A 26,988-nucleotide genomic window follows, 5' to 3' on the forward strand; every position below is an offset into this window, starting at 1 on the left:
GCATCACAGCCTTCTCAGACCAGGCCAGAAGATACCTTGCAGGAGTTTCCACACAGCATCTGTGGCCTGTCCTTTCTCTACTGAACAGTTAAGGATTCTGGTCAGACAACATTATAACCCATTAGGGCCAATTTAGCACCGTTCGAGATTACTTGATGCTATAATAGTTTTGTTCCTGGGGTGTTTTAAAATTTATTTTTGTCATCTGTAAATTTCCATGAGAATTGAGACAACAAATCAACTACATGCATTCAGGGCAATTAACGATAAACTCGACTTCGAGATTTTGATTCAAAACCGCGTAGTCCAATCCCCAGGGATCAAGACTAAAATTGCGGCTGCAGAAACGGCGGAGCCCCCCCCACCCCCCCACCTGTTCCTGCAGCTCTTTCTCTCTCTCTCTCCCGCCCTGCATGCAATTTTTAGAAGTAAGCTCTAAATCTCGCTGGAGAAACACACGCAAGAAAGATGGCATCACCCAGGAAGGAGGAAGGAAAATCTCTCAGCACTAGTTCATTTTGCGCGGTTAACTAACATTAAAACAAATCCCAACAAGTACCCATTTCCTGTGTTCATGTCCATGTTTATTATACTTATACCTATTATCTCGTACATGTTTAACAAACTAAATAAATAAAAAAAGTCGTATAGGTAGAGTCTCATAACTCTATTGCACCCACGATTCACAACCCTATACAGGAAGGTAACTCCCGACCGCTTTTTAACCACCGATCGCTCAGGTGCGCGCGCTCATACGACCCCTAGCCCCCTCGTCCTTCTCCCCTTCGCCCTCCCGAAGTGCGAGTCCCGCGACACGTGTCTCACGCCAGGCATTGAAAGCACAGCCCCGCCCTCCAGCCCCGTTCTCACGCTAAACGCTGCTGCGTCACAGAGCGGACGTAAAGCTTCGAAGAGGCGCGCAAGCTCTTTCCATCAGCCCCGGACATTTCCCATTGCTTTTTCTCCCGACGCTGGGTTCGGCTTCAGAAGGGCTTCCCGGCATTCTCCCTGTTCTCCGATTGCCAGCCGCCGAGGAAAGGCAGCGCGTGCGGGATCCCTGCCCTCCCACAGGCGCTTCCTTCCAACTTAGGGGACGTACCCGGGGTGGCCTCCTCCGACCTTTAACCTGCTTCGGAGGCGCTCTTAGGCACCCAGTTCTGGCGGTTGCGCTCCTTCCTTCGGATTAGCCCTTGGTCGCTGCTTGGGTCATCCCCGCCGCCCCCACGAGCCTCCCCCATGGGTGCAAAGAGTCCTAGTCGCGGCGCCCTTGGCTGGCGGGCGGGCTGGCTGTTGCTGCCCTCCTGCCGCCTCCTTGCCCTTCAGAGCCAGAGCTGAGAGCGCGCGAGTCTATTAGCGGTCGCGTGGTAGCGATGGCGGCTTTCAGAGAGCCTGTTCCTGTCACTGGATACTTCCCAGCGGCGGCGGGAGCGGCGTTTAACTGGTTTGGCCGCGGCCGGCGGCACGTTGCGGAGCCGCTCTGCGGGAGGGCCCGAGGGAGGTCCTGACCGGCTCTCCTCCCCCGCCCTCTCCCTCGCTCCCCTCAGGCGCCCGACTCTCTCGGCCAGCCCCGCCGCCGCTGCCATGGGCATCCTGGACAGGCTGAGGAAGGACTGGTTCATGCTGGGGATCGTCCTGGCCATCACCGTCGCCAAGCTGGAGCCGGCCTTTGGAGTGAAGGGGGGTAAGTCTCCCGGGGAAGCGCCCCCCCCGCTCACCCCTCTTTCACAACCGGGGCTCGCTGGTTTGCAAGCAAAGCGGAGAGAAACGGGCAGAGCTGCCCAGGGTCCGAGCTGAACCCCCTTTCCGCCCGCTGTCCCCCAAAATCGGGGTTGAGTCGGGCTTAGGGGTGTGTGTGTGTGTGTGTGTGTGTCTGCCTGAGCAATGCAAGAGTTGCCCCCTTCGTAACAGGGCAGCGCCATTGGGAGTCCAGCTGCCTTCCTCTTCCTAGGGTTTTCCACCGTCCCTTGGAAATAGTACGATTTCTGCCTTCCCAAAGGAAGGTCGGAGTTTCCCCGGACGCCAAACTCCAGGAGTTTTGTAGTGTGACACGTTGCACGGCCGGCGAGCGAGCGCGGGGAGATGCCACTTCCGCGTGGAAGGATCCGGCTGCGATTGCAGCAAGAGACAACGCGTGTGTGTGTGTTTCAGCTGCTGCTGTCGAAGTAGGGATAAAGTAGTTCACACACACCCTTTAGGGCACGCAGTAGCGCTCCACTTAGTAGTTCACACAGACAGCCTTTAAGGGCATGTAGTAGCGCCCCACTTAGAGGGCTTAAGGATGTGCAACAAGTGTAGAAACTTCAAAGTCATTCAAGTGATAGAAATTTACAGTTCTTAAATGGCTGTCAGATTTGATAAGCTGTTCCTAAATTAGAAAAGGGTTGTGCTTGTCACTTTCTTGAACTTTTATTTTACCTGTTAATTCTTCCAATAGTAATGGAAGAATTAACCAATAAGCTTTGAGATCATTTTGTACTGATCCTGGGCTGACTGAACATTTAAACAAAGTATTAACTCTGATGTGTTAGTGCAACTTCATATTTTGGGATAACATGTATCCTGTTCACCTGTGGAACATTATTTTTCTTTAATTGGAGATAATTATCACTTTTCTTCTGGAGAGAACTGTGTGAAGTCCAGTTCATGAATTGAATATATATATTGTCCTGCTGTTTCGGCAAACTTTTAGAGGAACTTCTTTTTCTTCTAGTTTTAGGAGAGAACAACAGACTTTCCTTTTGTTGAAAACCAAACTCTATATTCAGTCCATGATGGCTTCACGATGTGTGGGACTAAGTTAAATCTTGTGTTTATCTACATTATATTGTGTATGTATCAGTGGTGGGATTCACTTACCTTCCATACCAGTTCACAAATGTGAGCTCCGTTGCGCACTGCCTTCTGCGCATGCACAGTGCTCGCACATTACATCGGGGTGGGTGGGCAAAGCCTCCTGCAGCTGCCTCTACCAGTTCGCCCGAACCAGAGAGAACCGGCTGAATACCACTTCTGGTGCATAAGTATACAGGACACCCACCCACTCGCACTATTCTATTTTTATTATCACAGTTTATATACCACCCCTATCTTTTCACTTTGGATAAGCCAGGGTAACTTTATTATATATATATATATATTTAGTAGCAGATTTAACAGCAATAGCAGATTTTTATATACCGCTTCATAGGGCTTTCAGCCCTCTCTAAGCGGTTTACAGAGTCAGCATATTGCCCCCAACAACAATCCGGGTCCTCATTTTACCCACCTCGGAAGGATGGAAGGCTGAGTCAACCCTGAGCCGGTGAGATTTGAACCGCTGAACTGCTGATCTAGCAGTCAGCTGAAGTGGCCTGCAGTACTGCACTCTACCCACTGCGCCACCACGGCTCTTAGTAAAGAGTCAGTTTGGTGTAGTGATTATGGCATCAGACTGAAAACCAGGAGACCAAGAGTTCTAGTTCTTCCTTAGGTACTAAGCCACCTGGCCAGTTATTTTCTCTCAGCCCTAGGAGGGAGGCAAAGGCAAATCACCTCTAAAAAACAAAAATTGCCTTAGGCTTCGAAGTTCCATGATGGAAGGAATCAAATTATCTTCAGGGAAAGTTATCGCAGCAACAGAAAAAGTGTTTCATGAGGGTACAGTTGATAAAGCTTGGCTTCCAGTCCATAACGCTCACATCACATGCAGTGGAACCTTTCATGATCTAACAGGACAGGTAACCTCATTTTAGATAACACAGCCTTTACGTTATATACAATGTTGGACACTATCTACTATAGTATGCAGTACTGAAATCAGATTGTGAGATATATGTTTGTGCATGTGATGTGCACTTAGTGCATTTCCTGTTTTGTGACAGAAGGGGAAATGGCTCACTGGATATACTGTAGTGTTTACTATCTACAGTCTTTACAATTACTTGTAAACTTTTAATTGGTAGATAGCTTATTCTGATGGTGAAGAGTAGCCTTAAAAGTGTGTGTTTCCCAAACTTTACCTTTACAATATTAAGATATGAATTGCCATCTATCAGCTTCTAACAGCTTCATGAGTTTCTGTATTGTATACCATTTTTCCTAAAACCTCCTGTAAAATTAATGCTTTTTTAAAAGTGATTTAGTGATCACTTCTACTTATATTGGTATAGTTGAGGAACTTGAAATATTATGCATAAAGGTTATATAGGCTCAAAGTAAATCTCCCAAGGTTGCTTTAAGTAATTATTTCTCATAGATTCTGTAGATTCCATTGCATTTCTTGTGAGGCAAAGTAGAGTGAATATAGAATTTTCTATTTTCCGTAATGGACAAATTCACTTTCTTTAATGTTCATACAAGTGGGGATTTTGTGGGAAGTCAGTATATGTTAATACGGTGATTTATTTTAAAACTTGGTATTTTAAAATAAATATTCTTTAGAAAAGTTCATGTTGTCTTGTTTCATTTAGTTGCAAATGTTTTTTTTAAATGCAGCCTGCATCCTTGCTTCAGCAGGTGGCCTACCTTAATAATATCACTTAACCAGGCTTTTGATTACCCCCTTTCTTCCTTTGCAGAAATATCTTTCAAAATATGGGCCTCTGAAGTCTTTGTAATTAGAGATTCCTGAACAACTGTGATAGTGGGACTGCAATCCTGCAGATGTTTGACTTAGTAGTACTGACTTTGATAAGATTATATCATTGGCCTTTATTTTGCATTTCTTAAAATACAAGCAGTAATCATACACAACAAACCTGAACCTAAGAAAAAATAAATAAAAGTTTAAAAAGTATCCACATTATTGTAGTATCAAGGTGCCAAAACTGTGCCCTTCATGTTTCATTTTAATAGTGTCTTTTCTGGTCTTGTACTTAGAACTGCCTGAGGGAATAGTTCAGCCCGCATTACTTTGAGAAGTAAGAAGGGTCTTTTTGGCTGCCAAGAAAACTTTGTTGTTTTTTCTTCCCCAATTATAAGAACTTAAAAGTGGTTCCAGTAATGTTGATGTATAAGTGTTATGAGTACCTATTACTCTGTTTTTGTATCATCAAAGATAATCAGTATTGTATGGCATTTTGCAAATTCCTATGTGAGGTGAAATTTAAAAGCAATCAGAAGGCACTCATGTCTTTCCCCCACATTTTGTCCCTTTCTAACTATCGCCTGTAGTGAATAATGGTGTGACAATTACCTAACTTTTCTTCTTAAGCTGCAGAATACAAAGGAACTTGGGTCTTTTACTACCATCTGCTATTACTGTACCAGCTTTGTAGAAACATCATTCTTTTCATTATATGTAAAATGGACATTATTTTCTCTTTGAATCTGGACTTTCAGGGTTACTACAATAGTTAAAATTAGTAGAAACCTGCTTTAAAGTGCATGTCCAGAACTTGAGTCTCTATTCTTTCTACTGCAAATATAGTTTAAGATGGCATGAAATGAAAATTATATAATTAACAAGAAACAATCTAGAGAAATAGACCTTATGGCTGACATTACTGAGTGATATGCATCTATTTCTCTTAATCACAAGGTTATTATTAGTTTTGACAAGGCCCATTGCAGCAAGTTCTAGATTGAGGAGTGGGGGGAGGGGGAGGGAGGGAGAATGAATGAATGAATGAATGAATGAATGAATGAATGAATAAATGAATTCTGGTTTAAACCTCTATAGAATGCACAGTTGGAGGATATCTTAATAGCCTCTATAAATGTTAAAGGGAAGACTTACAGAAGTTTGTTGCTTTTGTTTACTCTTGCTTCAAATATGTTTTCTCTTCCAGGACCACTGAAACCAGAAATCACTATCACATATGTAGCTGTCTCTGCTATATTCTTCAATAGTGGACTATCTCTGAAAACAGAGGTACTGCAAACCGAATATTCATCCTTTATTTATTCATTTGTTACTTAAATAATAACAAATTTCTGGGTTATTTTAAGAGTCTGGTAGTAAGGACACATTTTAAAATGATGACATTATCACTGAACAGTTACTGTTGGTTGCATGTCAGTCTTCCTCATTTTTAACTTCAACTTCAGAATTCTCTAACTGGTATTTTAACCCCATTTTTAAAATTTATATCAGTATAATCTATGGCAGTGATGACTAACCTTTTTGTTGTTGTATGCCGAGACCGTGCACATGGTGATAGCTTGCGCCCGTGCCCACACCCATAATGCAATGCGTGCGCAACTCCCCCCGCCTCCCACACATGCGCCCCGCCCCACTCTCCCATTTTTGGCTTCCAGGTTGGTGCAGGAGGTTTTCCAGGCCCAAAATGGAGCACAGGGGGACCTCATGGGGTGCCACCGTGCCCCCTCATGTGTGCGCATGCTTATCCCCCACATGCGCACCACCCCCAGTGCATGCATGGCAGAGAACTGAAGACCAGTTGGCCAACGGGAGGCACGTGTGCATGCGCGTTGGAGCTGGGCTGGAACAATGGCTGGCGTGCCTACAGAGAGGACTCTGTGTGCCACCTGTTCGCTGTCATGGATCTATGACATAGATGTCTTGAGATGGCCATATTATAAAAGAGCACAAAAATAGTTTATAAGCTGTGGTTTGCTTCTTGTTAACCCTCAAAGTTCCATGCATATATTAACATTATTTGTGGTATGCACTTATTTAACGAGGATAGGAGTTCTGTACCATATGAAAAAAATGCCATTTTAAACGCTGTTCAGTACAATCATTTACTGAGTAAATGATGGAGTAAATTTTACTCCAAACATGTAGCCATGTTTTTTTTCCCCTTTTGTGTCCATGTATGCTAAAATTGACTGAAATCCTTTAAATAAAGTGTATGAATAAGTTAAAAAATGAAATAGATAAAAATATTCAAACTGTACTTGTTTTAGACAATGCCATGTCATATTTTTGTCACTATAAGTGAATTCAAACTGTTATTTACTGTTTAAGAACAGAATGTACACCTGAAAAGTATTTGCACCTAATATATTTAATGATACTAACTTGAGCAATACTACTTCAGCTGTTAAATCTGCAACATTTTTCTTCTTTTGTTTCGTAGGAGCTGACAAGTGCTTTGATGCATGTAAAATTGCATCTTTTTGTACAGATCTTCACACTTGTATTCTTCCCAACAGTTATATGGCTATTTCTTCAGCTTCTATCTATTACATCTATAAATGAATGGCTTTTAAAAGGGTATGTTTTAAGCAGTGAACTATTTATCACTGCTCTTTCAGTAATGCACTTCCAGTAATGCTAGCATTTTTTTTAAAAAAACAGTGAACTTATTTTTTTCATGCTGCTTAATGGTTTGACTCTTGCTTTTAGGTTACTCTTTCAGAATTTTTATTCCACATATAAAGGCTTGGCAACAAATTTTATATGTAGGGACTTGCACTTCATGTCTCTTTTTAACATGCTGTGCTATGTTTGCTGATTGCTTACAAAGAATATTGGAGTAAGAATACAGTAAGACATGGTAGAATAAAAGGATAAACATTGACTGTTCATGAAATAGCATACTGAATTTCGAAGCACAATTTTGTAGAAGTTTCTTTTTCAGCACTTTGCATTATTTTTCATTATTTCAAATAGTGACTTGAGAAGTCTGTTATAGTCACTATTACTCATAATTTCAAATTTTATTTGATATGTAAATGTGTTCACTGACTAGTAGTCATAGAAAATGGAAAAGTAAGTGCATAAGTGTCAACCTCAACAAAAATGTCAAGAACTATCAAAGTATAATTGTTTAATGAAATATTAATGTAGAATTCTTCTTTATTATATATTGTATTTCTGAAAATGGAAAGAAGAAAGTCATATGTTTATCTAGGAATATGTCGTGAAAGGAATTATGATACATTCCTCAATGTAGTAGATTTGCAGGCCATTGAACAGTTAAGGACAATAAAATTTGAATCATGAAAGTGTTCAGGAATTGTAGCTTGAACCTCCAGTCATTTTAATATAATTTCTCTGTCCATATGAAAAGCAATACTTTGTAACAGGAAGGTTTTATTCTGCTCTTAGTTTTTTCTACTATGAATGCTTTGAAGTTAGTAAGAAACTTCAATTTTGGTACAGATCAGACTTCCTCATTCATTTTAACTGGAAATTCAGTGTATAAATTATTTTGAATGTACATATCTTCTTTTTTCTGTGTAGGGAGCATCTTTTTTTAAAATTTAAAAAAGTCAATGGGCTTCACTCCTCCTTATGTTCATTAGACACATGCAATACACATTAAAAGGAGGTGGGGCTTTGATTGCATGGTTATACCTGCAATGTTGACTTTTTGGACCTGGAAAGCCTTGGGTACTCAATGAATGGAACATTTCTAGATCAAGGGAGTCAATCTCAAGGTCCGTGGGTCAGATCCAGCCTGCAGGTGTTTAGATATGGCCTGCAGGCCCACTCTGGAAACAGCGAAGACCCCCCCCCCCGGTATCTCTGCTAGCGGAAATGGAGGTTGGGAGGACCACATATAGCCACCTGGCCTCCGTTTTTTGCCCTGACGGCCTCCTGCAGCCTTCTGCCAGCAAAAACGGAGCTTGGGGAGGCCATCACGGCTGAAAGCAGAGCCTGAGTGGGCTGCACATGGCCTCCCTGAGATCCATTTTCACTGACAGAGAGCTGCAGGAGGCCGTTGAAAACAGAGCCCGGGCAGGTTGTGTGCAGCTCTGGTTTAACTGGTAGAGGGCTGCAGGAGGCCATCGCAGCCAAAAACAGAGCCTCAACGAGGGATTTCGAGTTGGCCACATCTACCATGACCATGCCCCCCCGGTCCCGCGAGGTCAAACATAACCCTGATGCAGCCCTCAATAAGTTGGGTTTGATACCCCTCTGCTAGATGATCTCCAATGGTACAATTGCTAATAAATAATAAAGTTGTTCAGAGACATTGGATCAGCTAACTATTTGTAAGCAGCAGATTCAGAAGTCATTTTGTATTTAAGTTAGTCATTTAGCAAATAATATAGCTATGCCCCCTTCTTTTGTATTGAAGATTAATTAGAAAAATAAAATTTGTATTCATTTATCCTTCTCTAGTTTGCAGACAGTAGGCTGTATGCCTCCGCCTGTATCTTCAGCAGTGATTTTAACTAAAGCTGTTGGGGGGAATGAGGTAAGATTTTTACATTTTGTTTTCTCATTACTTCTTCTTTTTAAAAATACTGTACTTTTGTATAAAAATATTTTTACTAAGCAAAATTGGTTGGCATTGTTTTAATAAGACGGTATCTTTCATTAGGCCAACTTAATGTTTAATAAAGTAATCTGGTAGCTTTACTTTTTCCAGAGCTGCTGTCAAGCTACCGGTAGATGTTAACATTTTTTAGATTACTGGTAGGTGACTGTTTTGAAAAGGCTGACTTGTTTGGCAGCCATTCTGATGATTCATTATATCCAGCAAAAACTCCACAATGTTTGAAATAGTCTCTTAGTTAAAATGAATTTAATGTATAACTGTCTCACAAAAGCTTTCTATAATTAATGATGAGACTACCTTTGCCAACTTAGATCCACTGTAATAGTAATATCAATATGGCTTTTGTGTTACAATGATCCTTCCATAATTTTACAGAAAAAGTGCATATAGAAAATCCCAATTACAGTCCATTTCCATTTCCATTTAGAAATATTCTTGGTCTGAAATTATGGAAAACTCCAGCTATTAAGTGGGCTGGAGGGACCAGTTACCTTACTTTGCAGCTAGCTAACTCCTGTCTTCTTATGTGAGGTTATTATAGACAAAGAATTATTATAGACAAAGAATTATATATGCAGTGTTTATTGCAGTTGTTAAGTTAGTAACCTGGTTATTAAGTGAATCTAGCTTCTCCGTTGACTTTGCTTGTAAGAAGGTTGTGAAAGATGATCACATGACCTTGAGAGACTGCAACCATCATGAACATGATTCAGTTGCCAAGCATCTAAATTTTGATCACATGACCGAAACCAATTTTGTTGTATTTAAGTACAATGACAATAAAGATTATACTTACTTATGACCATGGGGATGCTGCAATGGTTGTAAGTGTAAAAACGGTTGTAAGTCACTTTTTTAAAATTGTAACTTCAGATGCTGCAATGGTTATAAGTGTAAAAAATGGTCAAAAGTCACTTTTTCAGTGTAGTTGCAACTTCAGATGGTCATTAAATGAACTGTTGTAAATCAAGGGTTACCTGTGTAAGGTTCCAAATGGGGAAAATGAATTTGGATCTGCCATTCTGCTATTCTAGCTAAAATTTAAATTTAAAATGGAAGACATCCTCGTAGGGAAGGGTTTTAGGATTTCCACTCAGAAACTCCCAACTACAGTACATTTTTGCCGTCATTAGATGGTAGTGAAAAGTTTTTTGTTCCCACTGTGTCTCTTTACTGCCATTCAGTGTTTCCCTGGACCTCTGCTTCAAAATCCTGCCCAGAATTTTAATACCTGTTCTGGTTTCTGGATTAACAGTACCTGCAGCAGATGGGCTATTATGAATCCCACAGTTTTAAAAAAAATCTCCTAGTTAAAATGAATTTAATAAGTATAACTGTCTCACAAAAGCTTTCCATAGTTAATGATGATACTACCTTTGCCAACTTAGGTCCACTGTAATAGTAATATCAATATGGTACAATATGATTACAATGATCCTTTCATAATTTTACAGAATAGCGCATATAGAAAATCCCAATTACAGTCTATTTTCAGTTACAGTTAGAAATATTCTTGGTTTAAAATTGTGGAAAAGTTTGTCTAGAATAGAGCAAAAGAATTTATGGAGAACAATATGTTTGCTTCCTACATCAAGCAAGGTTGATTTTACCTTCTTTGCACACTTCTATCACACATATATTCTATTTAGTTTTATGTTTTTGCTTCTCTTAATCATAGATTTTTCCAAAATCTTAAATCCCAAAGGTGCTTTCCCAAAAAGCAACTATAATTTCTTACCACCACCCCCCCCGGAAAACATTTCACTTCTCATCCAAGAAGCTGCTTCAGTTCAGTCTTTCAGACCTGAAAAAGGTTCTTGGATGAGAAGCAAAATGTTTTCAAGGGGGGAAAAAACCCCTAAGAAACGTCAGTTGCTTTTTGAAAGAGTACCTTTGGTATAACTGTGACGCGGATGATTGAGAAGCTCTGCAGCCAAAATGTTAAGGTTATTCTAAGACAGGCATTAGCTTTTGAACTGTTAAAAATATACCAAGAAATCTCATGTAGAATGAACTCAAAAATGGAAGTGATGTGAGGAAAGCATTCGGAATATGGTTTCTAGACTTCTTTCTACCCAGTAATAACAGCTTTGTTCTATGCCAGGGGTGTCAAACTGGATTTCATTGAGGGCTGTATTAAGGTTGTGTTTGACTTCAGGGGGCCAGGGTGGGTGTGGCCAGCTCAATGTCACTTGTGTTGGAGCCTATCGTGGCCCAAATGCTCTGCCAGTGAAAACGGGCTCCCAAGCTCCATTTTTGGCTGCGATGACCTCCTGCAACCTTCTGCCAGCAAAAACAGAGCTTGAGAGCCCATTTTCCACTGGCAGAGGCACCGTGGGCCGGTCCTTTGCTGTTTCCAGAGTGGCCTTATGGACCAGATCTAAGCACCCCACGGGCTGGATCCAGCCCTAGGGCCTTGAGTTTGACACCCCTGTTCTAGGTAATTTGCCCTGGAGAAAACACTCTTAAGAACCATTTTGCAGCATTTCTAGTCACTGTCTAATTGGTAGGTATGATTGTGAATGACCTTTGGCAGTGATTTAACCATTCTGGCCCTTCTTGATCTCACAGCAATTTTCAACATCATTGACTATGATATCCTTCTGGATAAGCTAGGGTTCCTTGAGAGTATCCGGAATATTACATACTTTGCTCTTGGTGTGATCTTGGTTAGTGTGTCCTCCTTAGGAGAGTAACAATGGAGCTGAATTGCCTTAATTTGTATACCATCTGCCTGACAATAGACTGGCAGAGTCCAAACTCTTTGGAAATAGCTTTGTAATCTTTTTCTGCCCACATAACAGCTTCCACACTTGTACCAATTATCATCCCATTGATTGAAACAACCTTAACTTCACGTTCAAATGAACTGATAATCCTAGGAGATTCACATACTTTTTGTCATACTCAAATATATAGCTTTGGATCATTTTCCTCAATAAGTAAATGAGCAATTTTAATGTTTTTTATTCATTTGTTTTACTGGATTCATGAGCCTAAGAAAAGGTACAACTTTTTAAAAGTAGAGTCAACATGTGAAGGGAGTAATTCCATGCTCTTGCCAAAGTTCCTTTTTCATTTTGGATGTGAATAGCTTCACATACAAGAATTGTGAATCATATCAATATTTCTTGTTTCACGTGTTATGTCTGCGCTTGTATGATTCTATGAGTCTAATTGACTGAAAATAGTTGCTCCTGTCCTTGGCTTAAAAGTCCTTCTTAATCAATGATAGGATCCTGAAAGAGGGTTACTGTCATCAATGGCCAATTACCTCTGCTTCCTTTCTAACAGTGACAGCATGATTTGCTAATTATTTTCAAGTTTGACATGGTTTCACCACATTCTTTGAAAGGATTTCCCTGTAGATTTGGTTACACCTTTAAATTTATATTAATTTCCTCTTAGTTTTGTTATTCAGAGTTCAAATGATGTTGCTTTGTACAGGGCGGGGCATAACCTTTTCCTAGGGGGTCACAGCAAGATCGACAGCAGTTTACAACTTCCGCGACACCTCATTTTAAAGCCCATAAAAAACTGAATTGAATGAGCTATTAAATGTTAAATTTGCTTTAAGAATGGCTGGAAAATTCGATTCGGAAGAACAAAGGATCATTGCATGCGTGCAAATGCGACTCAGCAATTGTTAAAGGAAAACAATGTCGAATTTTGGGGCAATGACGTCTGGCCGGGAAATTCGCCAGATCTCAATCCGGCAGAGAACATTGGGGCCATAATTAAGGATGAAGTGGAAGCTCTGATGATTCAGGAGCAAGGTCAAAATCGATATTCGGTTGAAACTTTGAGAATGAATTTGGAAACTGTGTTGAAAAATCTGGAAAATCGAACGGAACTGTTTGAAGATTTGTTGTGTTCTTATCCACCTCGTTTGAATGCTGTTCGAAGGGCTAATGGTGGTCATACTGACTATTAAATCGTGTCAATAAACTCAGTTTTTGATGGGCTTTCGAATGGTGTATGAATTATTTGTGTTGTTATTACAAGTGTTGCTGTGACCCCCTAGGAAAAGGTTATGCCCCGCCCTGTATAAAGATATTAGGCTTTTACACAAAGCCACCAAATCTAAAACCATTTTAGAAGAGAAATCTTGAAAGGTCCCTTGGAATAAAGTAAATTATTGCATGTGAACTTTTAAATCATAGACCAAGGTCACAGCAGCTGGAGTAGATTTGAAAAAGGTTTTATCTCTGCTTGGGAAACAAATGAAACCTCTCATCATTTAAATTTAAAATTATAGCTTTAACAGACTTATCACGACTGATAAAATATCAAGTTCATAGGGGACATGGTAGACTCTGAAATTGTGTAAGAATAGATCAGAAGATATGCTGATCTCTTTTCTCCTTTGCATTCTTGATAAAAACAAGAGTTCACAAAGATCAGGGCCTTTATAATATTCTGCTCCTGAATAAAATCAGAATTCATAAAGTAGAAAGGTTTTGTTTATTAGCCTGCTTTGATTTCTTTGTGATCATATTTTCTCTATTTTCTTAGAGGAACTGTTTATTTTGAAACATTGGTTAAAATGTACTAAAGGTAAGGGTTCCCCTTGCACATACGTGCTAGTCGTTTCTGACTCTAGGGGATGGTACTCATCTCCGTTTCAAAGTCAAAGAGCCAGCGCTGTCTGAGGACGTCTCTGTGGTCATGTGGCCAGCATGACTAAATACCAAAGGTGCACGGAACACTGTTACCTTGCCACCAAAGTGGTCCCTATTTTTCTACTTGCATTTTTACATGCTTTCAAACTGCTAGGTTGGCAGAAGCCGGGTCAAGTAACGGGAGCTCACTCCGTTATGCAGCACTAGGGATTCGAACTGCCGAACTGCCAACCTTTCTGATCAACAAGCTCAGTGTCTTAGCCACTGAGCACTGCATCGCTTAAAATGTATTAGAAATATTTTTATTTATGCCCCATGCTTTTCCAGTTCATTTTCTGTATCACAACAAATCTGTTGAGATGAAACTGTGATTGGCCTGAGTGCAACCTGTGTGCACAGAGTTATAAAATATTGGAACTCAGGTCTACAATAATAATTTAACTCTTGTAGAAACCTTCATCACTTTATGTATTCAAAATCTTCTAATCAGGATGTTATAGAAGAGTACCTTTTGGGATCACCAGGGAGGTTGCATGACATACACCAGGGCAAGTCTCAGTTAAATTTAAATGGTTACATCTGCACAGATTTCTTTCTTGTAAGGCTGTTTGTTGCCAAATGCATAGTTCTTAAAGATGGGATAATTCCATGGAGAGTTATCCATGAGCAGTCTTGACATAAAAAATACTGTCCTTTGCAGTGGTAGAAATACAGTAGTATTAATTAACTTGGGACTGGAGCCTTCCAGGGCATACCTGTGAAGAGGAGAAAGGAAGGAAACTCATTTAATTCTTGACTATTTTTTCTTTACCATTAGTCTGGCTGCACTATTCTATTTGTGCAGCCAGGCTAATGGTAAATGTTCAAGAACCATGCTGAGATGATTTGAGTCCTTAAAGGTATTCTGAGTACCAACTAAGAGCCTATTGAAACAACCTAAAAGAGAAAAGCAGAGATTGGAAGAATAAGTTCTTTGTCATCTTGCAGGACTGTTCCCTGATGGTTGAAGAAACCCTGGTTAATTTTTTTAGTGTTACATTTAAAAGTACATACATAACTCTTAGTTCCTTTTTAGGGAAAATGGCACTATCTAGACCAGGGGTGTCAAACTCGCGTCATCAGGGTGGCATCATGTGACATATCAGGACTCCACCCCCCCTTTGCTAAACCAGGCATGTGCATGGCCAGTGGGTGACGCATCCGGCCTGCGGGATGCGAGTTTGACAGCCCTGATCTAGACTGTGGAAAGGAAGTGAGAAATAATAAAGAAATTAAAAGCATGAACTAAGAAAGGGAAATAACATATAGCTAAATCTAGTCAATATAACATAGTTTATGCTGCAGCTTTCTATCCTTCTTAGTTGTCTGTGTTCCTACATTGTGTGTGTACTGTTTCAGTATTTTTTGTGCTTTGAACATCTCATCCTTCTCGCTCATCCCTTTCTCTCATTCTCTCCATCGTCTTCTCCATCCCCCTCTCTCGCATCAACTCCATCCAAAATGATAATCTTGGCTTTTCCCATCCCCTCAACCCACTGAGCCTTCTTTCCTTTATTTGTTGAGGGAGAAAAATAATATTTACCACATTCAAGTGAACATCTGAATGTAGCTGCTGTTTTGTCCAGTAAGTGTATGGCTAGATTTATACATTATGCTAAGCCATAATATGGTATGTTTGGTATTAGCTTAATATGTTATGTGAATCTAGCCATTTTGATAGATAAAGCTATTAAATATGTCACTTTGCATAATATGTGAATCCAGCAAATAGTGAATTATTAATGAACTGTGCTAAATAAATTCTTTAAATTCATTAATTTTGTTTTTGTATTTTCTACTAATTTTACTTTTAAAGAAAGTAGATGTCCACCATACAGTTTCTGAAATTAAGCTCAATGTATATTATTTCCTTATCACTTTTTGAACCTCTTTTTTTAAAAATTTTTTTAATGTTTCTTATAATCTAATCATCTCACTATCTTGGAAATTCTACCCGTTAACTGGGAAAGGAAAAAATGATGCAGTATGTCAAACAGTATTAACTGTAGGATGAACTTGCAGAGTAACTTGTTTAAATTTCTTCAAAAAAATGGAAAAATGTTACTTTGAGCTTTTAATTAGCAGATGCCAGCTGCTCCAAGTAGAGAACACCTGTGCTACCTGAGGTATTAGGGACTTCAGAGCCCACTCTTTCTGCACACCAATGGAAATGAGAAATAACTGATTTCTGTGGTGATGCTAATGGCCCTGGCTGCATTAGCATTATTCTCCTGATACATGGTCAGTCTTGAAAACTGAGTACACTAAGATAAAACTTCAGAATTCTTGAGGTAAGCATTGGCAAGGAATTTTAGTTGTGATGATCATAGTAATAGTTTCTTTCAACTCAGAGCAGATTTATCAGTATTGTGTTGGTAAAAGTTAACTTCTCTATTAAGTTGAGCAATCCATTGTCCATTTTTTACACAGCTGTGTCTTACAAGGCAAGGAAACATTTTTGCTCCTATAGAAGAAAATACATGTAAGTTAGGATTGGGCTATGAAGTCATTATGCTCTCTGAGCATTTTTGTTTGCTTGCAATTGTTTCATTACCCAACTAGATAACATCAGTGCATGAGGTAACATTGTTAGAGAATTGATGTTATCTAATTAGGTAATGAAATGTCAACAAGCAAACAACCTAATTCAGAAAGCACCAAGGACTCCAAAGTCCTTTCCACTTTTGAGGGGCAAACTTGGAAGAAGGAAGCAACTAATGTTGACTGGGCACTGCTGAAAACTTTCAATACCACTTGGAATGTTTGCAGACTATGAGGCAGCTGTAATTCTACTTGCATTGTCAACTATATTATATTTAAACGTTTAAAAACAAAAACAAGCACCATGTAGCCTTAAATAGATCACTGAGAACAACAGAGAAACAATAAACTAATTCATATTTTTGTTAGTACTGGCGTTTGCATCATTGAAGCATTTATTTTTTCTTTTTATAAATACAAGTGCAATAAACACAACATATTAAAAATATTGTTTGCATTCTTTGTTTAGATAGTGGAGTATAATGGAGTAAATCTAAGGATTTTTTCAGCTAGAATTTTTTACGAGATTAGATTGTAGATATAATTGGATTATAATTGCTCCAGTTTCTTTTAACAGATTATTATGTAAATCATACTTGTTAGAGCTTAAATAAAAATAATTCCTTTCTTGAGCTGCCTCGGTAGAAAAAAGATGTCACTGATTAGTTTTAGGATTTCCACGTTATCCAAACATCAACAGTCTTTAGTCTTTTTATTTTAGGGATAAAAAACCTACTTATGTTGTATTTCTGTATAGATATAATGTATGTCATGTGTTCGGGTTATACATTAAGTCCTAAATTAAATAGTATTGGATATTTTCTCTATGTGATGCATCTAAGCCTAGATAAGTATAATACTTATATATATATAATATATATATATATGAATATATTTTCCAAAGCCTTTTATTATTACTCTAGTCTTCATATTTCTTGACTGCTGGTTTCTTTACTGTTGTTTTAAAACTGTTTTATTTCATTTTCATTTTCATTTTATACAATCACTTATATACTGTGCATAAAAAAAAAATCAATAAATCTTCCACCATGAAAAACCAACATAACACTTCGATCCCCCATACACCCTTTCTTCTCCCCCTCCAACTTTCATTTCTCCCCTCCAACATTCCCCTCTTCTACTTCCCTTCCCCCTCAGACATCTCCCCTTCCCTCCATCAAACCCTCCTTACATTCCCCTCTCACTCCCTCTTTACTTCTCCCTCTTCTTTCCCTCTACTCCTCACTTTGGTGTATCTCTACAATTCATTAATCTATTCAGTTTATATTTTGCACTAAAATTAAGAAAAATTAAAAAAAAGAAAGAGAAAATAAAAGAGAAAAAGAAAAAAAAGAAAAGAGAGCAACAGTATACAAGTGCATTCTTATTGTTCTGAAAATTGAAACTGTATTTCCACCCTCCACCCTCCCCCCGGTAGACCCCCCTCCCTAACCCCCTTACGACTTCCCAGGTCCCATACCCGGCATAATTCTTTATCAAGCACTGGAGTATATTAAAACCAACTAACTTTAAAGTTAAAAGATGAAAGATAAAGGAAAAACAAAAAAAGAGAAATAGTAAAAAAAATAAAAAGAAAAACAAGACACACACACACAAAAGGAAAAACAGGAAAAATCAACAAACCCACTACATTAACTCAGCTTCCCATCATCTTTAAATCTTAAACAATGTACCTCATTCCTAATTTCAGTTATTTTATTACTTGCAGGATTTCAAACTATATTGGAACCAAGTAAGTTAATCAAATGGAATTCTCCAACTAAGGGCCTTATCACTTTATCTATATGTCCAAACCTTTAATTTATCTCTTTTTTATCCAAATATCCAAACCTTCCTGTAAAGCCATTTAAAGACTCAAGTGCTTCTTTCATTTTTCATTTCCAACACCTCCCATCCTGCCCTTACCCACATCCACATATAAATTTTATACCTTCCATCCTGCCTTTACCCGTGTCCACATATATATTTTATCCTCATCCATTACTCCTCTCATATTTACTCCACCTTCCTGGAGACTCTCCAACTAATCTTTCTTAACCTTATATTCAAATAGCAATTCATACAAAAATCAGCTTACATTCTGACTCAAAGTAATCTAATTTAACTTTCACTACCCCTTCATCTACCCCGCACCTCCCAACTCCATTCATCCCAAACCACAATTCAAGAAAATCACGATCTCCGCTCTCCTCGCCCGGAAAGATAATTCATGCGCAATTTAAATTAGAGTTCAAACGAGTCTTATATAGGTCCCATACAATATATGTCCAAAATCAGCACCGCTTCTTTCAGTCTCAATATCTCATCATCGATATACAGCTTTGCCATTTTATACCAGACAGGAATCATGAAATTTTATTCAAACTAAAAATTTAAAAAGTATTTTAAAGGCATCGCTGGATCTTTATTCTTTACTCTTCTGCCCTTCCGGAAGAGGAAAGCAATGCCCTCCGCCTTGTAGCCACGTGTCCCGCTGCTTGTCTTCTCCTTCTCCTTGTCTTTCTCCAAGTCCGGATGATTCAGGAAGTCCCGCCTTCAGGATCTTGTAATAAAAATCTCGGGCTTCACAAACAGAATTAAGACGATGTTTTTGATTCTCAAATGTTACTGTAATACCAGATGGCACTTCCCATTTATACTGTATCTGAGAATTTCTGAGTTCTTCAGTTAAGAAAGTGTAGTCTCTCCTTGCTCTTAATATTTGAGATGGTATTTCTTTAAAAACAATCAAGACCTGTCCATCAATTCTCAGCCTCTTATTGTAGAGCTTCTGTATTATCGCATTTCTGGATTCCCTTGTGGTGAAATATATAATTATGTCCCTCGGAAGCTGTCGCTGTTTTGCTACACACGAGTTCTGGCGGTAAATTTTTTGAATCTGCCAATCAAAGTTAAGTCCCGGACTTCCCACCGAACGGCTGAGAGCCTCAAAAAAGGTCTGTTTTAAATTCTCCTGTTCCTTTTCACACAATCCTCTAACTCTTATTGCAAACGCAGTCTTATTATAATTTATCATGACAAGTTGTTTTTGAGCATTTTCAATTTCCTGTTGTAACGTTTGAATTTTAGATGTCAAATTTGGTTAGATGGTTTCTTTACTGTTGATAGTTGATCCTAAAAGTCAGAAGCTATATATTACTCCAGTATTTTTATCAATTCTAAGGCTGATTGCTGGACCTCTTATTTCTGTAGTCTTCTTTATGCTTTATCTTAGTCTGATTTTTGTAGTGCTCCTTGGCTTTCATTATTAGAGCTTACAATTCATTTGCATTTTCAGCTGTCAAGTAGTACAGGTTACTAATGCTTCTCTCTCCAATTTTGAAGCCACATTCATTTTCTTCCAGTCCAGCTTCCATCAGTATATATTCTGCATATAAGTTGAATAAATACAAGGAGAGAATTTGCCAATCTGATGCCTGTCTATTTCACCATGTTCTATACAAACCTTCTGACCGCGGGTGTGTGTGTGTGTGTTTCAGGACCACAAGGTAGGCAGTAGCAGAGTAGGCAGTGGAGTAGTCAGAAACTGCAATCATAGAAATATTTACCAGTTGCTTAGAGTTTGGCTTATATAGTGCCCTGCTTATAAGAGGGAATATATGGAGAGAGAGGTAAATTTGTCAAGCATGCAAATTGGCTCTCAGAGAAGCAGTGCACACCACAGTGGTTTTTTTTAATGGTTTGTAATTGGTATCATAGAAATGTGATAAATCAATATATCTGAAAGCAATAAGCAAAACATTAAGTTTAAAAAAAGTTTACTACTTTAAAAACTTCCTGTCTTTTCTCTAAGTAGAAAATCTTATCAAATTCTGCACCATATTGAACTGATGTTTGAAATGAAATTACATATCCAAGTAATTTCAATAAAAGTCCATTGAAAAGGGAGTTATTTAAATCCAGATTAAGGGAGTATTCTAAAATTACATTTTGAGAAAGCCAATACTTAAAAGGCTCTGCCTCTCTTGCCAATTTTGATTATGATTGTGATTAACGTAGTCTTTGTAACTTTAACGGACATGGGGAGATTTTTAGGCAGCAAGGTCCTAGATATTTTTTAAACCATATAAAAAACAGTATAAGGCCAATAACGTCAAGAAAAACAACTCCTTAGTCCTGTGTGAAAATTGTAATGATAAATGAAGCAAAGTAGACCTGAAGTGGAATTATAGTAGCTATTCTGGTATCCTCCACTTACCAAATTTGGAATTCTATATTTGCAGCAGCAAGAAGAAAAGGAACACATTATCGAAAGAAAAGTAAATCAATATAGTATCATAAAAGGAAGAATATTTTATAAAAGTATGTTTAAAAACCTGTTATTCTTTTTCATCACTATTTTCTTCTATACTGCTGAGGGTATTCTATATTTTTAATAGGTACATTGTAGGAGGCTATTCCTTTCCCTTACATTGCTAAAGTAAAACTGCTACAGAGCATAAGCAGACCATATGATCCCAGCCTGTAAAAATGTGAAGTCAGTTGTGATAATGCCAACTCAGTTGCAGGGTCTGCTAATACTGCACTGTTTTTTCCCTTGCCAGGAGCCTCCTTGCCTGGTGTCATTTCTTGTGCTCTTGTGGGATAAGATTAGTCTACAACAACAAAGTAGCCAGATGTCTGGTTCTAAGAGTGTCCCGGGGGTCAGGGTATGGTAGGCAACTGCAATCATTTGGGGCTGAGATCAAAGGTACCTGAGAATTACTGATGGGCACATAGTGTGTGTCATGCCCATTACTGACAGTCTGTGAAAAATTGTATCCCTAATTAACCCTTTTGTTAAGATTGAAAATCTAGTGTGTTTGTGAATAAAAATAGGTTAATGATAGCAAGCAAGCATCCTTTCTACTGTGCATTGCTCCATGATAGTCAAATGTCAGTTGGAATACTCTATAATTTTATATATATATATATATTTTAAAAATACACAGAATGAATTTAGTTGGAAAAAAATATAGCTTATCTACTGTTTCCTCCACGCACTATTTCTGATGAAAATATTAAATAGACGATCAGCCTTCTGGACTCTAAATCTGATTATTTTTTTTTCTTAAAATCAGATGTAAATAAGTGGGTGGTGAACAAAACAAGTGTATTCACAGTATTTACCTAAGTAAACATATGTATTGTCCAAGTCTGAAATCTCTCCTTTTGGCTCCATTATATTCAGTCTTTGTTATCAAGGGTCTCATTAGTAGGCCAGTTTTTTGCATTTTAATGACTGCAACTTCCCTTTCTTTTATATAAAGCAATGTTAATGTTCTTTGATCTGAATGTAAGTGCATGGGGGTTGGGCATGAGTGGTTGTGTTCATGATGAAATTGCATTTGCAATTTATTGCCTCTGATACATGTTGAGCAATTTTAAGGGACAATTTTGAGTAAGCAGACATTTTTAAACCCCAGGAGGACAGTCCTCTGGAGTAATTTAAAGGACATAATTGATTTATCTGTTTCCAACTTGACAGCCTTACCATTTCCTTTCTTGCTCTCTCACTCTCACTTAGCAGCACTAAAGGAAAAGAGAATGGAGTGATCATTACTGAAAGCATGCCTGATGTTAAACTTCTCTTTTTACAATCGATGTCTGAAACCTTTGCTTATAAATTGATTGTTGATAATTTTGTAATTTTATCATTTCTTGGTTTTATTTGTATGTAATTACCAATAGAAGTTAAATTGATTTGTGATAATCTCAGTCACTGGGATAACCACAAGACTTCTTCCAGTTAATTTAGCCTTTGAGACATTTTTCAAAGTTGATTTTGGCTTAAAGAAATCTTATTCTTCACTGAGGTCAAAGTTGGTTTTTTGGTACCCTCTTCCTAGACTATTAGTATAAGTATTCTTCTGCTCTTTAATTTCTCAGGTTTGTAGGGAATAGTTCTTGCTTTTTTTCTTTCTGCCATGCATCACTTAGAATATTCAGCTCTCTAGCTACGTGTAGAACTAAGAATTACAAGTAAATGTATATTTCATATCTACTTCAGCAGGAATGGGGAACTTCTGATCCTGTGGCTTCCGCTTTCATCATAATCATCAGCTGATTTCAATAGTATCGGAGAATCACTTTTAATCAACATTTTCTATAGCAAAAGTTGGCTTTTGGAAGGCACAATGGAAAAAAAGATGAACCATTCATTTATTTGTTAAAGTCATAATTCACCTGTCTTTCAGGAGCTCAGTGGGGCTTATGTAAAGTTCCCCTTTCAATTTCCCCTACCAAAACAATCCGTTAAGATACTTGGCCTCTCAAGGGAGTGATTGGCTAAGTCTCAGTGAGCTTCTGTGGCTGAGGGTGGACTAGAATCTGGATTTTCCCAATGCCATCCAAAATACTTAGCATTATGTCACATTAATAGCATTTGTTATTTGACAACAAATAACTTCGTTCTTTATTTCTTTATCAAATATTCTATTCTAACTTTGTCTACTACATTAAAACTATCATGCACATATTTAGCTGGTTCAGATGTAATTGGCAACTATGGTTCTCTACTGCCTCAATGAGTCTGTGTAGACTTAGAATAACTTTATAGTCACTTTGAATGTACACTAATTGGCATACATTAAAATGAAATTTCGTTGCATACAGCTCTCAAAGGGTCTCCACCTCCAATACACACTACATAAACATGGCTAAATAAATAAATAAATACAAAATTATGCATATACCCACATATATTATATGACACGGAGAAAACAACACAGTCTAGTTCGGATGTATACATTTACATCCAAGGCAGATGGCATAGGGAACAAAGAAAACTGTTACAGAATCTGGTAGTGCTGTTAGAAATACTTCAAAATGTCCTCCCAGAGGGGAGCAACAGAAACAGACCGTGAAGTGGATGTGTGGGGTCTCTAACAATGTTTCTAGCTCTAAGCAAGCAGTATGCTGAAGAATAAGAAGCAAACTTGCTATAATCTTTTTGGCTGTCCTTATCATTCTCTGTATGGACTTTCTAGCTGAGGCACTGCAGCCACCAAACCAAACAGTGATGCAGTTTGTTAAAACGCTCTCAATCGTGCCTCTGTAAAAAGTGGCCAGGACAGAAGGAGAAAGATCCAATGAAAGATCCAATCTCAGGTTTTTCACCTTCCATATTATTCTCTTTCAGGATAGTGAGGAAGGAATTTGAAGCTTTCAGTTCTGCTCTTATAAATCATTGTCCATATTATGGCCAAAGTTGAGAAACTATGGTTGAGTAAAATAAACTAGAGTCAGTGATTTTAGATCCTTAGTTCATACATATTTGTGGTCATGTGAAACCAAACAAATGGAATATGGCTACTTATACCTTTGTAACATGTCTGAATTAGCTTCAAATCTGTTCATTTGATTTTTGATTTTATTGGAAATTTATATGTTCATACTCGGTTATGTAGCATAAGAGGAGCTTAGTATTGATGCTATTTGTTATTTCTATCATTAGTAAAGAATTTAGCTTCATTACTCTATTAATATAGTAATAAACAGCAGCAACAACAACAATCAAACATAAGAATAGTGCACATTTCAAATACTTCAATACTTTGGGACAATAAGCATCATGTCAGCCACATATTGATTCCAAAAACATTATATGTTATGTCCCTACGTGTCCCGCCCTAGCCTGTCAATCAAGCATGTCACAAGATGATTGGACTAGATGTGTTTTGCATTCAGGCGGGAAATTGGATGGTTGTCATTGGTTAACGCGCTGACAGCCTGAGAATATAAAAGAGCTGTCAGAGCGCAAATTGTTGTCTTGTTCTGGTTGCTTAGTTGAAAATAAATTGTTTGCATTAACGCCGAGTCTGCTTCTTACCTCAGATGCTCAGTACATTATACTTGGTGACGAAGATGAGATTCTGAGGAAAAGGTCCCTCTCAAATAAGAGCGTCATTTCTAGAAGCATTCTAAATACTTGATCGTATCAGTAGTATGGTGGCTACAACCCCGTTCGCTGCGTTCATGCCTGAGAGAGAATCGTGGGAATCGTTTATTGAACGATTCAAATGTTTCTTATTCGCAAATGACTTTAAAGACATTTCGGACGAAAGAAGAAGGGGGTATTTTCTTAATTCATGCGGGCTGGAGATGTTTGCTACAGCTTGAGCTTTAGCCACCCCAGCTTAAGTTTTTAAAATACCTTGGGACACCTTACTAGCGAAACTAAAAGGGCACTATGCTCCAAAACCTTCCTGCTTCCCAAGGCGGTACGCTTTCCGCCAGTGTATTCAAGGGGAGACTGAAACAGTGAGTCAATATGTGACAGCTTTAAGAAACGCCGCCATCCACTGTGAATTCCCTGATCTGGATGATGCACTATTACAGCAATTAATTTGCGGTGTGAAAGACCCTTGGTTACAACGCCGTTTACTAGCTCGTTCTGACTTAAATCTATCTATAGCCATGGATGAAGCAAGAGCAGCCGAACAATCCAATCGATTGGCTGCTAAGATTAAAAAGTATCAATCTTTCCATAACCCACCAGTCCCCTCTCCTACGGTGAATCAACAAGAGGTGAAGGAAAATGAAGATTTATGGCTACCTGAAGAGGGAAGCCAGCTGAACCTAAGTGCTGCAAGGAGAAGGAGAATCCCCACTGATTTACCTCAGGCCGGCTGCCTCAATTGCAGAGAAAACCACTTATGGTCATCCTGCCGTTTCAAGACAGCGGTTTGTCGATATTGCGGTAAAACGGGGCACCTTGCTTATGTGTGTAAATCTACCCTACCTACCTACCTCAGATGCTGCTGTTCAACCCTTTATTCGTGCCAGTGGCAGACTGCTAATTGCCGGGCATCCAGAATCACTGATGACTGCTATGCCATTGACCCAGATGTGGAGGAAGATGAAGCCATCAACACCACGTCTACCGCTACAGGCAGTCGGAAGAAGTACATCACCGTCTGAATTGAGGGAGCCCCTTGCGAGATGGAGATCGACACTGGCTCCGTGAAATTATCACATGGGACACCCTCAAGCGGTTGGTACCAATGTTTCCGGAAAGACGCCTGAAGAAATGCCATTGCATTTTAAAAGATTATCAAAATAACCCAATTCCTCTTAAAGGAAGTGGTAAATTCTTTGTAGAGCACGGCCAATTTAAAGGAAATTTGCCTATGGCCGTGGCAAACCCCTTAGCCACTTTATTAGGGCTAGATTGGTTCAAAGCTTTGGGTTTAGAGATAATAATCTATACTACACTGGATGCAGGAGAATTCAATGAACTCACCAAAGAATTTTGTGAAGTATTTAATGATTCCTTAGGTACATATAATGGATCTCCTATTTCTTTTAATTTAGATCCCAGTGTCATGCCAATCCGCCTTAAAGTGAGAAGGGTTCCTTTTGCCTTGCAAGCTAAGGTAGATGCAGAGCTTGATAAATTGTTAAAACAAGGGGTATTAGAGCCCATAGATTATTTTAGGTGGGAAACCCCAATAGTAATAACAATCAAGTTGGATGGATCCATTAGGATCTGTGCTGACTATAAGGCGGCAATAAACAAAGCCTTGCAAGCACACCCTTATCCAGTTCCCGTGGTGCAGCATCTGCTGCACTCGCTGGGCCAATGAATTTTTTTTGCTAAGCTTGACCTAGCTCAAGCTTATCAGCAATTGACGATGGACAATGTGACGGCTGATGCTCAAATGATTGTCACCCATCGTGGGGCGTTCCGGTGCCACAGACTCCAGTTTGGAGTCTGTGTAGCGCCCGGCATTTTTCAAAGTATTATGGATACTCATAGCATCCATCCATTCCAGGCCAAATTAGAAGCCATAAAGAATACCCCAGCTCCCACTAATAGAGCTGAACTACAAGCCTTCCTGGGCTTGCTCAATTTTTATGTTATTTTTTTACCCCATAAATCTTCCGTCGTGGAGCCTTTGCATAGACTGCTTGACAGCTCTACGTCATGGAGATGTGACAGCCGTGAAGCGCATGTGTTCGCGGCTGTCAAATCTCTTTTGACATCTTCTGCTGTTCTAATGCAATACAATGAATCCCTGCCGCTCATCTTATCCTCTGATGCTTCTCCTTACGCTTTAGGGGCAGTTTTGAGCCACAGATGCCCAAATTGCAGCGAGGCTCCTATTGCTTATTTTTCCCGCTCCTTGTCCAAAACAGAAAGAAATTATAGCCAATTGAACAAGGAGGCTTTGGCGGCCGTGGCAGGAATCAAAAGACTTCACCACTATTTATACGGCCATTCATTCCTCCTACAAACAGACCATAAACCCCTCTTAGGTATTTTAGCCAGTGATAAACCTACACCTGCTATACTATTGCCACGGATGTTACAGTGGGTTGAATTCCTCGCGGCATACTCATACCATGTGGAATACAGACCTGGGAAGCAATTGGGTCATGCAGACGCATTAAGCCGTTGTCCACTTCCTATTCTGGCTCAAGACCCAACACCTGCAAGCACCGTATTACTAATTGATGACTTGGAGTTGCCTCTGTCCACAACTAATATTGCAGCACATTCAAAAAAAGACCCCATTCTATCCAAAGTATTAGAATGGGTTCGTCAAGGGTGGCCCGTTGGCCAACTGTCGGAAGAGTTCTTGCCTTACTTTAGATGATGGATGGAA

General features: G+C 39.0%; 1 protein-coding gene across 1 annotated transcript in view; it reads left to right on the forward strand.

Moving 5' to 3' along the window:
• Positions 1 to 896: 896 nt before the first annotated feature.
• SLC10A7 (solute carrier family 10 member 7) overlaps positions 897 to 26,988 on the forward strand; it is a 153,586-nt gene continuing 127,494 nt past the window's right edge. The window contains exons 1-4 of the mRNA XM_014059348.2: positions 897 to 1,681; positions 5,769 to 5,851; positions 7,023 to 7,159; positions 9,017 to 9,092. Coding sequence (XP_013914823.1) covers positions 1,582 to 1,681; positions 5,769 to 5,851; positions 7,023 to 7,159; positions 9,017 to 9,092 — 396 coding nt within the window. The 5' untranslated portion in view covers positions 897 to 1,581. The remainder of the gene's footprint in view (positions 1,682 to 5,768; positions 5,852 to 7,022; positions 7,160 to 9,016; positions 9,093 to 26,988) is intronic.

This window comes from Thamnophis sirtalis, unplaced genomic scaffold, assembly GCF_051295495.1.
Source record: "Thamnophis sirtalis isolate CommonGarterSnake01/CBP01778 unplaced genomic scaffold, rThaSir2_p1.2 scaffold_10, whole genome shotgun sequence".
Lineage (NCBI taxonomy): Eukaryota > Metazoa > Chordata > Lepidosauria > Squamata > Natricidae > Thamnophis > Thamnophis sirtalis.